The sequence below is a fragment of the Austrofundulus limnaeus genome, unplaced genomic scaffold (assembly GCF_001266775.1).
Source record: "Austrofundulus limnaeus strain Quisiro unplaced genomic scaffold, Austrofundulus_limnaeus-1.0 Scaffold980, whole genome shotgun sequence".
Lineage (NCBI taxonomy): Eukaryota > Metazoa > Chordata > Actinopteri > Cyprinodontiformes > Rivulidae > Austrofundulus > Austrofundulus limnaeus.
Genome location: NW_013953382.1, coordinates 13,888 through 28,605, shown reverse-complemented (window position 1 = coordinate 28,605; position 14,718 = coordinate 13,888). Strand labels below are relative to the sequence as shown.

Below are 14,718 nucleotides of genomic sequence, written 5' to 3'. Positions count from 1 at the left end.
GGGGAAAAAACCCTGATAAAGAAATTTCTCAATTTAATTGGCATTTTATACCATCCATAACAAAAAAAAGACATTTCTTTAAAAAGGAGGAAACTGTACATTGATAGAGAAATTCCCAAACCACACAGTTATTCTTACAGGACAAACAGACACTAGCTCTTTAATGCACCTTGATTAGCCGAGAACATTTGTCTCCAACTGCTTTGAAGTGTACCAGAGGATAAAAACAAACATCAATTTCTACTGAGAGCTTTGCACAGAAGACAGTTTGGAATCTTGCAAATTGTTCCCTTAACTAGCAGACAACATTTTGAGAACGAGTACAGCTGATTACTTCCTCTTCCCATTAAACTCTCCCATTCCTGATAAAAGGTATGTGACAAAATAAGAACACGGCGACAAAGTCTCCCTTTACAAAAGCTCCGAAACTGTAATAGTATATAAAACACAATCACACCCCTAAAAACAATTTTAGAAAATAGTAGCTAAAAATATTCTCTGCATTTTACAACAAAAAGGAGGCGCAGGTAGCTCTACTCTGCCGCTTCCTTCTCCTCTTCAGCCTTGTCCTCCTTTTCGTCGGTCTGATCTGAACCTGCAGCCTGTTGGGAGATAAGGGAAACACGCTTTATGGCTTTATTCTTTTCAAAATTTACAAGGCAAACCCAAAGAGCCAAAAGGTACCTCATCAGATTGGTCTGCCCCATTTTCTGCAGGAGTTTCCACTTGGGGTTCTTCCTTCTCTTCAGCCTTGGCCTTTGTTGCCTCCTTCACCTTCTTGGTTTTTGGTGGCGCCTACCATGACCAACAAACCAAAGCATGAGGTGGACTGTCAAATTCAAGTTTAACATAATAAAATACCTGTGTGCTCTTGTGAAATAAATGTATTTTTGTACCTTTTTCTTTTCCGGCTGTGGTTTGGGCTGCGTCTCTTTCTGTAAAGCAAAAATACAGCATAAACATCATGCTTGTGAAAGTAGAGTTACTTTTATTTATTTTTTTTAAATCATCAGGGTCTTTGTGGAACTTACTTCTGACAACCTTTGAGACTTTCGCCTCGGCTGAAGAGAGAAAACAAATAATAATCAGCTGGTAAATTCTTTAAGAGTCAGAAAAACATTCTTAAAAAACTCTGGATCCAATAATTATCCATAAACCAAAGATAAATAAACAAGAAACATAATCCTACAATTCAGACACAAATTCAGTTAAGATACAAGACTTTAAATACTCGATAGAAAAGTTGTTTCAGAAGTCCATCTGTGTCATGCATGTGAATTTTTTTAATCTTACAATGCAGAAAATAAAAGTATAGCATAATAAAAAATGTTTACATTGTATAGTATTTGTTTTATATGCTTTTGTCGCCATATTGTCTATAGAGACATCAGCCGGAAACAAATTCTGTGTGTGTAAACATACTTTGCCAATAAAGCTGATTCTGATTTTTTTTTTTTTAATTACAGGAATGAAAAAAAGCCAGAAAGAAAAAAAGGCAGGATATGATTCACAAACTGAGACCATGAATAGTAAACAGTTTAATTACTTCCTTGCACCCTTGTTATATTTCTACACAGACTAAGGAAGTCTGTTTCTGATGCGGTGGACTCTGTAGTTTCTACTGGCCTCTGCTGGATGAAGAGCAACTTTAAAGTTCTAGTTAATCTAGTATTAGAACTAGATCGGAACATGTAATCAATTAAAATATATCAAAAATGTGGAATACTATTGACTTTTTAAACAGCAAGAATAAAATGGATTATTATTTTTAAGTGCAATGCATTCAAATTATGTTCAACACTATAACTGAATCAGGTGGACCCCCACTGACCTAAAATGCCCACATGTAAATTAGATGATAGTGACTAAAACATTAACATGCAGAAAATAGTGTTATGATGAAAGAGCAAGATTTGGTAATATCTAAATAAAAATAATTCAACCACAACCAGTTTTTAAATCTTGTGCAGCCTTGAATTGACAGATCAACATTTTCAAGGGGGATGGGGTATTATCCAAAAGACTTCTTTGAGCTTTGTCATGTTGTCATTCCCTCATCAAAAGCATACCCAGAGTGTTGCTTTGACTCATTCATGAATGTTTGAAAAAAATCCCTGAATCTCCTGTGGCCACGTSGAGATTTCTAAACACTTGCTGGTACAAAGCACCGCCTATTTACACAAAGCTCCTCCCTGGAGCTCAGTCTGCAGCCGAGCTCTGGCACCAGAGCACCCTTCCCCGAAGCATCGTTTGAAAACGTGCTGAAGTGGGAGTGTCAGAAACGGTAGGAGGTTCTTAAAGAGACAGGGGCCAATTTCAAGGTTCTTGGACTATAACGCAGTCTAATTTATTTTTGATATATAAAGCCTTTTTACAAAAACTGAAGGAAATAGTTGATTGTGGTATAGAATTAAGCTATGTGTCCGGAAAATACATGATACCCTTTAAGAGGTAACTCTGTAAAAACATTTAATACTTAGCTTTTTGGATGACCCCAGTTTAGAGAAGTCCAAGCATGACTAAAATATATTGTAGCCATATTAAGACAACGTTATTCTCTAAAATTCACAGCCTTTTATGCAAATCCTAATTTAGTTGTTTACAGGGGATTTTAAGGGCATCTGCAAGTGAAAATGTCACCTCTGGTCCAGACTGGAGTCATTTCCCACAAGAGATTGTTAATATTTCTACAGGAATACTGTAATAATGTCCTGTGCAGCTTTATAAGTTAGGGTTTGCATAAATATACCTTTTTTTTTTAAATTGGAAAACATTTACTCAGGGGAGAGTTCTCAGACTGTACTAATGAGCGGATGTTGGCTTGTCCAAGAGAACTCACTTTCTAAGATGTTTGGGATGTTTTAAAACAACTCCACCCTTTAAATTTGTCATTACGTTTACATAAATGCCACTATTCAACCCTAAAACACATCCATTACAATTTTACATTACAAGTTTAATATAGTAACCAACTGGGATGCGACTTTTGGAGATTCAAAATTGCAAGAAACAAGCAAATTTCCCTTTGCCGTCTTGCTGCATCCTGAGTGTTTAGGACCAAGTGGCTAGGCTGTGCTTTGAGCAACCTTTTTTTTTTTGTCTGTGAACAGTTTGCAATATTGTATTCTTGGCTGGGTCTTATTTTGTTGTCCAGCTCCACCCACTTTATACCCACCTCATGTTCATGATATCTTCTACAAGACTGCACTTTAGAAATGAAAATAGGCACATGTGGACTAATTGTTTTTATGGTACGTTTTCATTAGTGAGCTCAAGTGTATGTGTCAAAATACAGCTCTGATACTATTGAATCAAACCATTTTTATACAAAAAAAAAGCTTTGCAACATTTGTGATTAACTTAAAATGCCCAGGAATACCTAAAAATAATTTGGAGACCCTCTTGCAAATGCAATTTGCTGCCAACTAGGCAGTCAGTCCAGTGAGATACTATATTTTAGTAAAAAGTACTGCAAAAATGAACAGAAGTGCAACGCTTACGGCTACTGGTAATGCTTGCAAGCAACCAATATGGTGTTAATTGGATATTGAGAAATTACCAGCATTGCAAAAGTCACCTCAACTATTTTGAAATAAAAWTTTTGTTTTCCGTGTCAGTCTTTAGTCCTTAACCCTTATTCCTCAAATCGAAGGCCTTTCAAAGAGCTACCATGACCTGGTAAATGTTTACAAAACACCACTTTAAAATGGCCAAATGATGTCATCYCTAATGGGATTTTTAAAAATTGAGAGAAAAAAAAAAACACTTTCCATGTTGGGATGCTTTTACTTACCTCTGCACTTGCATCTGCATCAGAGGTTGCCTGTCAAAGTTAAAGAGGGGGAAAAAATTAACAAGCCTTGAAAAACAACCACTCATGTGTGTGCTAAAGTGGGTGTGTAATGCAAAGGTGGGCTGTTCTCCTTTCACATGAAGTCACAAAATATTATGTAATCTGTAGGATAATGTGGTCAGGGGCGTTTCTAACTTTACCCCGCCAAAGGGCTCGGACTTTATTTTCTTTGTTTTAACCCATCCACAAAACAATTTTTGTGCTTCAGCTCATTTTTAATACAACCAGCTCTATCGCTGTGTTGTCCAGGAGATATCAGCTGCCATGATGATCTTCTAGAAAAGACTGTACATTTTCACAGTTTTAAATGGTTACAGATTTAAATTCTTTAAAAAAAATGCTTCCAGCAAACATGGCGGAAAGCGTGTAAAAGCGAAGAAATTAAAAAATCCGACGTTCATGAACGCACCACGTGCTTATCTAACCTGAGGCATTCACGACCGTAATTACTTTAAGTTAAAACCGGTTTCTTAACGCTGCTCGGTTCCTTTCACGTATTTACTCAGCTCACGTTTTAAAACTAAACACTGTAAAACAGCGAAGGAGGGAGGTCCGACCACACGACGTGACTGTACAAATCTCAAACTTGTTCTAACGTAAAGGTATGTTGGCCTGCAGAGTAAAAAAAAAAAAAAARGTGCCACTTCCCGGTTTAAACGCGATTGACCTGAACGCATCTGACGTGGACTCGAGACGTGCACGTCCGCAATGACACAAAACGAGACACAACTGCACCGAAAAATACACGCTTTAAATACATAAATTACCGTAGCGCTTAAATTTAAAACCAATTATATACAGCTTACCCGCTTTAATGCACACGTRTAACACTTACTTTTTTCCTTCCCATTGTAGATTAGTTTATGGCAGGATAATTAAGTCTTTAAATGTTAGCGTCAGAAGAACCACAGAAGATTTGGGTCAGCCGCACACCTCAGCCTCCGGAGCAATGCGTTTGTTACGTGACATTAGTCCGACTAATACCAGGACTAGCTCGAACCGGATTGGATAGCCCTGTCGGTATAATTTATCCCTTATCCTACCAACCTAGCAGGAAGAGTCAAGCTCCGCCCACAGCTGCCAGTGATTGGCTTTGAGGTCAAGGCAGCAGGATTTTGAAACACAACATCGTACCTGTGTGGGCAGGATGGGATGCCAATCAGTCCGAAGAAGCATAATTAAATTGCGCTGCAGAGGTGGCTTAAGGCAAGTCGATTTGTCATACAATAGTTGGACAGGTTTGTCATAGCTGATACTTATAGTTCAAATCTTCCCAAGTTAAAACAAACATTTTAGCTGAAATTTTATATATTATTTAAATTCAATTAAATATCTCATATGCAGGGGCGCCACCAAAGGTGAGCAAAAAAAAAAAAAAAAGATGATGGTCACCCCTTAAAAATGGTAGCTCCTTTGACCACAGCTTATTCTCCTGAGTCCAAAGCTTTTTTAAAGAATTAGAACCTCATAAACATGAAAACAAACATTGTTTTTGAGCATTTAGGAGTTGCTTACTTGTCTGAATGTACATGCAAACAAGAGAAATTCAGAGACAAATTATGGTTTCAGTAAAAATTGTATCTTGTTCTGCTATATAAAACAAATGCTGTCTTCTGGACACAAGTGTTGTAATAAAACAGCCTCTAGGCATTTATTTCCAGTTGTATTTATGATGAGTATGTATTTGTTAAATGGTTTGGCTCACATTGTAGATGGAAGCTCACCAGAGTGATGCAGGAAAGGTAGGGGACTAGTCACTGAACCTTGTGGTGGTTATTACCATGCACTGTGTTTATTTGAGCATGTCTTGTTATTCTACAGAGTAAAATTGCACATTTTTATTGCCACTCATAAATCCAAACCTGTTTGAAAATTAAAGTCATCTGTTGTGGATATTGGTCTGAAAAGCTCTATAACAGAGGAGCCCAAAGTGGGGCCCGCGAGCCAAATTTGGCCCACCAARTCAAGTCAAGTCATCTTTATTTGTATAGCACAGTTAAAACAGATAAACTGTTATCAAGGTGCTTTACAACAAATAGAAAATTAAAACAGAACACTGTAACACACAGAGCAATAATGACAATAAAAACAGCAAGTAAAATAAAAATAAAAATATCATCTATTGAACGAGACTAGCATTAAAAGAAACACATAAACGGCACTAAGTCTACTCACTCAGTATGAAACACCAGAGAGAAAAGATGGTTTTAAGTAATGACTTGAAATGGTGAACAGAAGTGGCCTGCCTAATGTTGAGGGGCAGGTTATTCCAGAGTTTGGGACCAATGACTGAAAACGCCCGATCTCCTCGGAGCTTCAACCTTGTTTTTTCGAACCTCCAGAAGCATCTGATCGGATGATCTCAGAGCCCTCGAAGGAGCATATGGTTTCAGTAGCTCTGAGAGGTAGAGGGGTGCAAGGCCGTTTAGGCATTTATAGGTTAATAGCAGGATTTTAAAGTCGACTCTAGTTTGCATGGGGAGCCAATGAGGGGAGGAGAGAACAGGTGTAATGTGCTCAGACCTACGTGTACCTGTTAAAAGCCGAGCTGCTGCATTCTGGACRAGCTGAAGGCGTGCAAAGGAGGCCTGGCTGATCCCAACATACAATGCAATAATCCAGGCGAGATGTAATGAACGCATGGATTAAAGTCTCATTTGATTTGGCCCACCAGCAGTTGAGTAGTTACTAGGCTGTAACCTGTCATTCTATGTAGAAACCCAGTTTCCACTTACCGGTAGTCATTTCATCCAGTGGGCTATAAGGGACCGGAGTGCAGATAGTTTCACTCATGGTGCTGACTTTATCTTTGATATATTAAGATTAAACATGAAGCATGAAATACAAGTAACAACAAGAGATATTTAGATCAGATTTAACCAAGCATGCAGATTTTCACACTTTACAAGGCCAGAAAAACTCATATTTTATCAATTTATTAAATGTGTGAGCTTTTGCTACTTGAGTGTATGGCAGACTTTCTCCAATTTTACAAGCTAAAATATAAGTGGGCCACCACACTGGCTGCTATAGCTAAATTGTTAAAAATAAAGGACTTTACTTAAAAAAATTGTATTTCATTTATTATATTACTGCATTCGGCCCCCAGCCCCGAATACTTCTTCATTTTGGCCCTCTTGAGCAGAGGAGCCTAAAGTGGGGCCCGTGGGCCAAATTTGGCCCATCAAGCCATTTGATTTGGCCCACCAACAGTTGCCAAAGTTCCAAGGTTTTAACCTGTCATCATATGTAGAAACACAGGATTTCCATTGGTCAAATGACTATATAAAGGGCTTAAGGTAGATTTCGTTCATGGTGCTGACTTTATCTTTGATATATTAGGATTAAACAGGAAACATGAAGTAACAACAAGAGATATTTAGATCAGATTTAACCCCACATGTAGATTTGCACACTTTATAAGGCCGCAAAAACTCATATTTGATCAATTTATGAAATGTCTCATGAGCCTTTGCTACTTGAGCGTAAGGCAGCCTTTCTCAAAGTGCTCAGACTAATGGTGCGATCACACCGAATGCGATTTCAGCATCAGGAGCATCAGGTTTACATGCAAAGTCTATGGTGGACGCGCTTCAATCAGCGTCGGGAAGTGCTGCGGCGCCTCAAGCGCAATTAGAGCAGCGCGATTTGAACGATCTGAGCGTTCGAGTGCTTGATGCGCAAATCGCTGAAGTTAGAAAATCTGAACTTTTGCAGCTCGACGCGCCGCGTCAACCAATCAGAGAGACTCCACTGTGTGACGTAGWGACATATTTCCCGACGGGACAGTTTACTGAATGATGTCCACTAACCTGAAACAGATGGAGAGGAGCTCTTTGGCTGAAATCGAGTGCCTGCAGTCGGTGTCCTGACAGGAGATATCCGCACCAATGYRTGGCAGCGGCTCATCAGACTGGACTCGGGACAAAAATAGTCCTGAAAGCGAGCTGTGAGCCTCTMCTCTGAATTATCTGGTGAATTAATTATGAATTAATTATCTGATGAACGTGACATGCTCTTGCTCTCTGTAAATAAAGCAAAGCCACTTCCTCGTCCRACATTAAACAGAGCCCGACAGAGGAGGGAGGGGCGGGGAGGCTCTTGCTGTGCAGCGCTTCAAGAGCTGACCTGCGTCTGACCTCAAAGTGCACAAGCGACCAACTTGAAGCGTTGGATGCGATTTTGAAGCTGAAATCGCGTTCGGTGTGAACGCAGCATAAAACAAAAGAGGGCCATTGCACTGGCTGCTAGCTTAATTGTTAAAAATAAAGGACTTTACTTAAAAAGTATTTATATTTCATGTATTATAGTACTGCATTTGGCCCACAGCCGTGAATAGATTTTCATTTTGGCCCTCTCGGGAAAAAATGTTTGGGCACCTCTGCTCTATAAAGATGGGAGTGTGGTTTGATTGTATGTCAAAACAGCTTGCCATAACTCAACCACCTACATCTTGACAAATGTCTTGGACTAAATAAGTCTATATATTATCTAATTAAATCAAACACTGATAAGAAAACACTGTAGCTTTCATTGTCATTTTAAATCATATCTAAATGTACTGTAATTAAACCTAACATGTAAATAAAAGAAGCGTTGTGCTATAAGTTGTATGACTGGTTTCTCCTTCAAAGACAGCAGCTTCAGAGTTGGTAAAAGCTCTGTGAGAGCAGTCTGTCCTCTCTCTGTATGATTATTTCACACAGCAGCTCAGCTCCACACAGCCAGGTGAAAAACATGGCGTGGTTCCTGGTTCTCAGCTCCGTGTTTCTCTGCAACCTGATGAAAACACTTCTGCCGACCATATCCTCTTTTGTAAGTAAGAAGCAAACGCTTTCATAAAGAAAGCAGCTAAGTCCGGGAATTTGTTTTTATTTTGTCGCTGTCCTTTCTCAAGCGTAAATCATTTGTTTACTGCTAGCTAGCTTAGCCTTTGAAGTGACCGTGAGCTAGCTTACTTTGAATGGGCTAAAACAGGCTAAGCTACATATTTGTGTCCTTTAACTACAAAGAGCTCAGAAATAAATATAGACATGCATACAGTTCAACATTAGAAAGAAAATATGCAACATTATTAACGCAATGCTAGTAAAGTTTGTACTGTTTATTATTTACAGCTTAGCTGTATTGCTAGTATTTCACCCTATTTTTGACTGTCAACCTTTTATAAAGTCGGGGAAATCCAMTATCGTCAGTGTCAGTCAGATGTTTATCATTTGTTGGGTTCTGGGACAAGGTATTTAGATTAATCCCATCCATATAACCATTTTCTGGGGGAAAATAATTTAATTAATTAAATCAAACCTGTTTGGAAATAACCTCCCTCTTACAGTTTGAAAGCCTCTGGTTATTTGTCTGCTCTATCTACTCTGTAACTGTGTCTCCCTGCTATTTTTCAAGCTCACAAAGCTGGTGCAGAAAGATGCCGAGCAGGAGGGTGAGATGAGGACTGAAATCCAGCAGATGAAGAAGGAGCAGTCCTCCATCAGCATGATGGATGAGTTTGCAAGATATGCCAGATTGGAGCGTAAAATTAACAAAACAACAGACAAGCTGAAAACGCACGGTGAGAGGCTGAACGGTTAATTACTAATTTAGGAAGACCTGAAAAAATTAAGATCTTTATCATCAGACTGTCTCAGGGTTATAATAGTTTTGGATTTTTCATTATAGTTTAGTTTTATTTAGTTGTGACATTTTTTCTTTCAGTTCAGTTAGTTTTAATTCGTTTTAGCGTGGATTTGCTAGTTTTTATTAGTTATTATTGCTTTTTTAATGCTTAGTTTTAGTTTAGTTTTTATTAGTTGTAGTATTAGTTGTTTTTTAATTTTTTTATTTGTTTGTAGTTTGAATAAATWTATTTGCCAATGCATCCTCCAGCTTGAAGTGTTCCTGTGAGTTAACTAAGCAGCAGCTTTTTGATCGTCAGTCAAAGCAGTCCGTTATAGCAACACCTTCCTAAAATAATCCAGTAACTCAATTTTGCCAACTAAAAACTTGGACAATTGTTTTAAGAAGGTGATGTCTAGATCCTGGTGCTACCTGGCTGGGCTGTGGCTTGTTTTTCATGTGAACTATTAGAGGAGCTAACTTGTCAAGATACTCAGTTAATTAGTCCCTTGAGAAGTATTCCACCTATTCTACCTGTTCCCACTATGAGAAGATTTTAATTTTCACACACTCATAGTTAAAGAAATCCCAAATCGGACTTTACTGGTTTCTCCCAACTTTTGTTGTCGTCATCTTGCAGGCGAGCTCTGAGCAGCAGCAGCAGCAGACTGTAAACAGGTGATGTTATGGATCATGAGGCGCTGTAAGCTGCCCACAGTTAATGTGAAACTACTTAATTTGAAGAAAAAAAGTAGTTTAATCAGTCCACACAACTCAAAATAAATTGACAAACACTAAAACTAAGGATATTCTATCTATTATTTCAGTTAGTTTTAGTTAGTTTTGTAAAAAGTTATACAGTTTTAGTTATATTTTTTCATTTTACTACAGTTTTTATTTATTTCAGTTAACTAAAATGCTTTTTCAATTTCAGTTTTCATTATTTAGTTAGTTTTAGTTAACTATAATAACCTGAACTGTCTTTGAAAAGTCTGAAATGATGATATATGTAAACCTGCTTCTTTAAAGCACCTATTAAGTTACAACTGTGAGCATGAGCCCTCAAAAAGTGACTTATTGGTTGCATATAGTTGTCAAGCAACAACAAGTGTCAAGACAGTAAACAAATTCTTATCATAAACCCTCATTTTAGCTCTAAATGGCACACAGCATGCCTTTCAAAGCGGTGTAGGTCTTCTGAAGCACACTTTAAAACCAGCAGCTGCAGGAAGTGGCTRGGAACAGCTGCTGCCTGTTGCCTCAGGACTGTCGTGTGAGCAAACTGAAAGCATAGCTCTTGTGTTGTTCTTCTCTGCCAAACTGATAATTGTGATCTCTACCACTTTAGTTTACCAATTGTAGCCCTCTAGGTCTGAATGAAGAGTCTTTGGATGAACTCTACAACATAAAGTGTTAAAATAAATAAATAAATATATATATATATGACATATTTTGTCCCATAGTCTTGCTAGTATGGTAATGCATTTTGGTTTTGCATATTATTTGTTATAAAAAGCACACTGTGGGATGTGGGTCAGTGCCCACAGTTCCATATTTTAATGAACAAGAAGTTATGAAAATGGAAGTATCAGGTCGTTCTGTTTGAAAGCTAAAAGCAGAGGTTGCTCTTTAATACGATTAGATCAAATCAGAAGTTTAATAATTGCATGTTTCTATTTTGCAGTGCAGTCAAGAACAGCTCAACAAGCCAAAATGAAATGGGTTGTGAACATTGTCTTTTACATACTGCAGGTAGGTGGAGACTGTAAGTGGGAGTATACAGTAAATAGTTTGTTGAGTAAATTGTAAAGGCTTCTCTAAGGCTTGGTTCTGATTTTACTGATGTAGTTGGGAGACGTTTTCGGCACAGACTTTTTATACTCCATGAGACATTTTCATTATACAGACTGAGACAATAAGTGCTGTTTGGCATTTGTAAATTTGTCATGAAGAGACCCACATGGTTTCTGGCAGACTGTGAACACCAAGCAAACAGAGAATGTGTCCCTACGCTGCCCGGCTGAAGCGTACTCCCTTCYGGCACCTCCACAAACCTCTGGGAGTGTCTCTGCACACTCCTCCATGCACAGCAATTGTGCCATCTCCTTCTGAGTTCCTCTGTCTTTAGAAGTTTTGCTCCAACAGTTGTAGAGTTGTCTGTATTTTCTATCAGACTCTGCCATCTGCTTCTCAGCGGAGCAGTTGAAATGAAACAACAGCGTTGTAGGTCACCTGCTTTTTAGCATCAACATGTCCCAAACTAAGGTTTAATATCACCCAATAGTTGACATAAGGGTTGGGCAAAATTGTATCGTGTGAAAACTTGAATGCATTATTTTTTGGCACTTGATTAATATGATTAATGCGACCAGGCAGACTGACTGGAGATTTCCCCAGTCAATCCACTCGATGCTCCTCTCTGCTTCAAGTATAACGAAGTTAAAAAAAAGTTCTGTAATTTATTCATCATAACTCCAGTTTTACTTGGTCTATCAACACAATTTAAAAATCGATGTACAGTATAGCCTCAAGTCTGTACTTTTGACACAATCTGGAATAGATTTTTACGCAGAGCAAATCTTTCCCACTAGAGTTTTTTAAACTGGTCATGTGACTAGGATATGAGGGCATCCAGGGACCCCAGGGGATTAATCGTCAAATTAATCGTGATAATTTTTTTTTGCCATTATCACACAACCCTAGTTGACATATACTAAAGTTCTGGCTGGATCTTGTGCACAGAACGAACTCTCAGAGCTTATCCGAGAACAAAATCTGTAATTTTTATCACAGAACTACACAGAGTATTAATCCAGCTTTTCAGCTATTCAGATCGTAGGTTTTAGTTAAAAACAGAACTGGGGTGCACCGATTGCAGTTTCCTGGCCGATCTCCAATCACCAGTCTTTAAAAAGTCTGACCTGCCGATTACGATTTTGGCCAATACCAAATTATTTATTTATTTATTTAATTTTTTTTAATAGTTGACACTATCAGATGTTATAAGGTCACAATACAACTTCAATGTTCGAATGTTATTTTACTGAAATACTTTGAACAATCCCCTTGAAACGATACAAACTTGTTTTAACTGGACATTAGGTAGCGCTCACAGGGCATCACGATGGCTCAGTGGTTAGCACCGATGGCTCACAGGAAGAAGGTCTTGGGTTCGATCCCTGGTTTGGACCTGGGGTCTTCCTTTGTGGAGTTTGCACACCTAAAAAACATGTACAATAGGTTGCCTTCAGGCCTCCCTTAAAAAAGACATCTGTGATCTCAACGGCACTTGCCTGGTTAAATAACGGTAAATAAATAATGGGGACAGTGGCTGATTTTCAGACCTTTGCGGAGGTAGAAAAGCCGACCTTTTCCACCGATCWTAAAGTTAAGGAACTTGGTGCCCCCTAAACAGAACACAAGAGATCATTGTGTACAGTAATCATTTTATTGCTATAAAGTAGGAACATGTCATGTTAAAGTAAATGTCTTTTTACTGTCGTTCTTCAGGCTGCTCTGATGATCTCGTTGATATGGAAGTATTACTCTGACCCAGTGACTGTGGTCCCCAGTAAATGGATTGCCCCTGTGGAGCGACTTGTGGCTTTCCCAACAGGAGTGGCAGGTAGCCAGTCTCATCTTCTGACTAAATGGATTGTGAAACATTTTAGACGTTAAATGCAGAATGGTTCATTTAGCATTACACTGCGCTTCCCAAAGCATTAGGAATGTGTGTGTTCAAGCTGCTTCTTCTACACTGCACCAGAACTTTTGGTCCAAAAAAAAAAAAAAAACAGGACGGTCCCGCACAATTCAGGACATCTGGTCACCCCAGTGTCTGTGTGTCAGATTGTGCACTTTAAACCTTGTGTGGAACTGTTTATGTGCGCAATGGGCTCGTGTGACATTGGGTGCGCGGTGCCACGTTGCTGTTTTTATGTGCCATGTACATTTGTGTGCTGTATTTGTGTGGGTCAGGTGCATTTAGCTGGTTTTGTGCATGCTGTGTTCATGAGCAGTGATGGTTCTGTGCATACCCTCCAATAAAATCTTGCAGGTGTCCCTGTGTATAACATCTTTCTGTGTAAATTTCTCTTATTACAATGTGGACACCTGCAGCTTGTACACTAGTGCGGCCTGTATATGTACAATTTAATTAAAGTTTTAAATTGAGTGTGTGCAACATATTACAAATTACGGAAGTTAAAAAAACCTCTTGTCCACATTTCCCCCCTTCTTTTTAGCCTTTTAAAGTTTACAGTCTGATTTTATTTTATTTTTTTTSCTTTCAGGTGGTGTGGGAATCACATGCTGGCTGGTGGTTTGCAACAAAGTGGTCACACTGGGGCTTAATGCCATCAGCTAAAACTCTGCTGAGATTTGAAACTTTTCTTTTTTAATAATAAAAGCTCAGTTTGCATCTGCTGATCGGAACCAAGATGAAAGATACCCACTGTTTTCAGTATTTATTATTGTTGTGTTTATTTCGTTGCATGGATGTTGTGGTTGTACATTATTTTAGAACAAAATCTGTTTTTAGAGTGTTGCCATTTCTTTCTAATAAAAAATATATAAGAGAAGTGTGTATTTATTATAACTTTAATTACGTGATAGGAATGAGTTACAAAATCCGAATGGCTTTTTTCACTTCAAACTTTATCAGTATATTCAAATATAATGACAGCAGAGAGGTCAGATTCCTCATTAGATGAGGTTCTCTGTTCCGTTAGACAAACCCAGAGGAACATCACATCGATTTGGTGCTTGGCTGTAATAAGCAGGTCTTCCATTGTGCAGGTCTTCAACAGACTCTGTAAACGTGTATATGCGTCTGAATTTTGGGAGCTTGTCTTTGTTTCGTTGAGGTTTATCTTCATCAGAAGAGAGACTGCTTTCACTTTCTGTTTCCTGTTCCTCTTCCAGCTCTTGTTGGGTTTCTGCTTTGTGTGGCACAACCATCCTCAGTGTGGTCTTCTGGGCTCTCCTCTACATAACAGTCATATGAAAAAGTTTGGGCACCCTTGTTAATTTCCCTGATTTACCTTTATAAATAATTGATTGTTTGGATAAGAAAAATCAGTTAAATATATAAGGGACAAACGGTGATATTTGAGAWGTGAAAAAGTTGAAATGATTTACAGAAAGTGTGCAATAATTGGTTAAACAAAATTAGGCAGGTGCATAAATTTGACCAAAAAACCCTTAATATTTAGTAGCTCCTCCTTTCACAAAAATAACAGCCTCTAAACACTTCC

At 38.4% G+C, this 14,718-nt stretch overlaps 2 protein-coding genes across 2 annotated transcripts; one reads left to right on the top strand and one right to left on the bottom strand.

The window, feature by feature from the left end:
- Positions 1–20: 20 nt before the first annotated feature.
- Positions 21–4,810, bottom strand: LOC106533601 (non-histone chromosomal protein HMG-14A). The gene is made up of 6 exons (XM_014029965.1): positions 4,689–4,810; positions 3,794–3,823; positions 1,032–1,061; positions 897–935; positions 685–795; positions 21–602 (listed from the first exon to the last, which is right to left on the bottom strand). The coding sequence occupies exons 1-6, from the start codon at positions 4,701–4,703 to the stop codon at positions 534–536; spliced, it is 294 nt and encodes a 97-aa protein (XP_013885419.1). The 5' UTR covers positions 4,704–4,810; the 3' UTR covers positions 21–533.
- Positions 4,811–8,503: 3,693 nt separating this feature from the next.
- On the top strand, positions 8,504–14,040 carry get1 (guided entry of tail-anchored proteins factor 1). Its single transcript, XM_014029960.1, has 5 exons — positions 8,504–8,668; positions 9,254–9,419; positions 11,148–11,215; positions 12,974–13,088; positions 13,756–14,040. Exons 1-5 carry the CDS (start codon positions 8,543–8,545, stop codon positions 13,827–13,829), a joined length of 549 nt encoding a protein of 182 aa, XP_013885414.1. The 5' UTR covers positions 8,504–8,542; the 3' UTR covers positions 13,830–14,040.
- Positions 14,041–14,718: the final 678 nt, after the last annotated feature.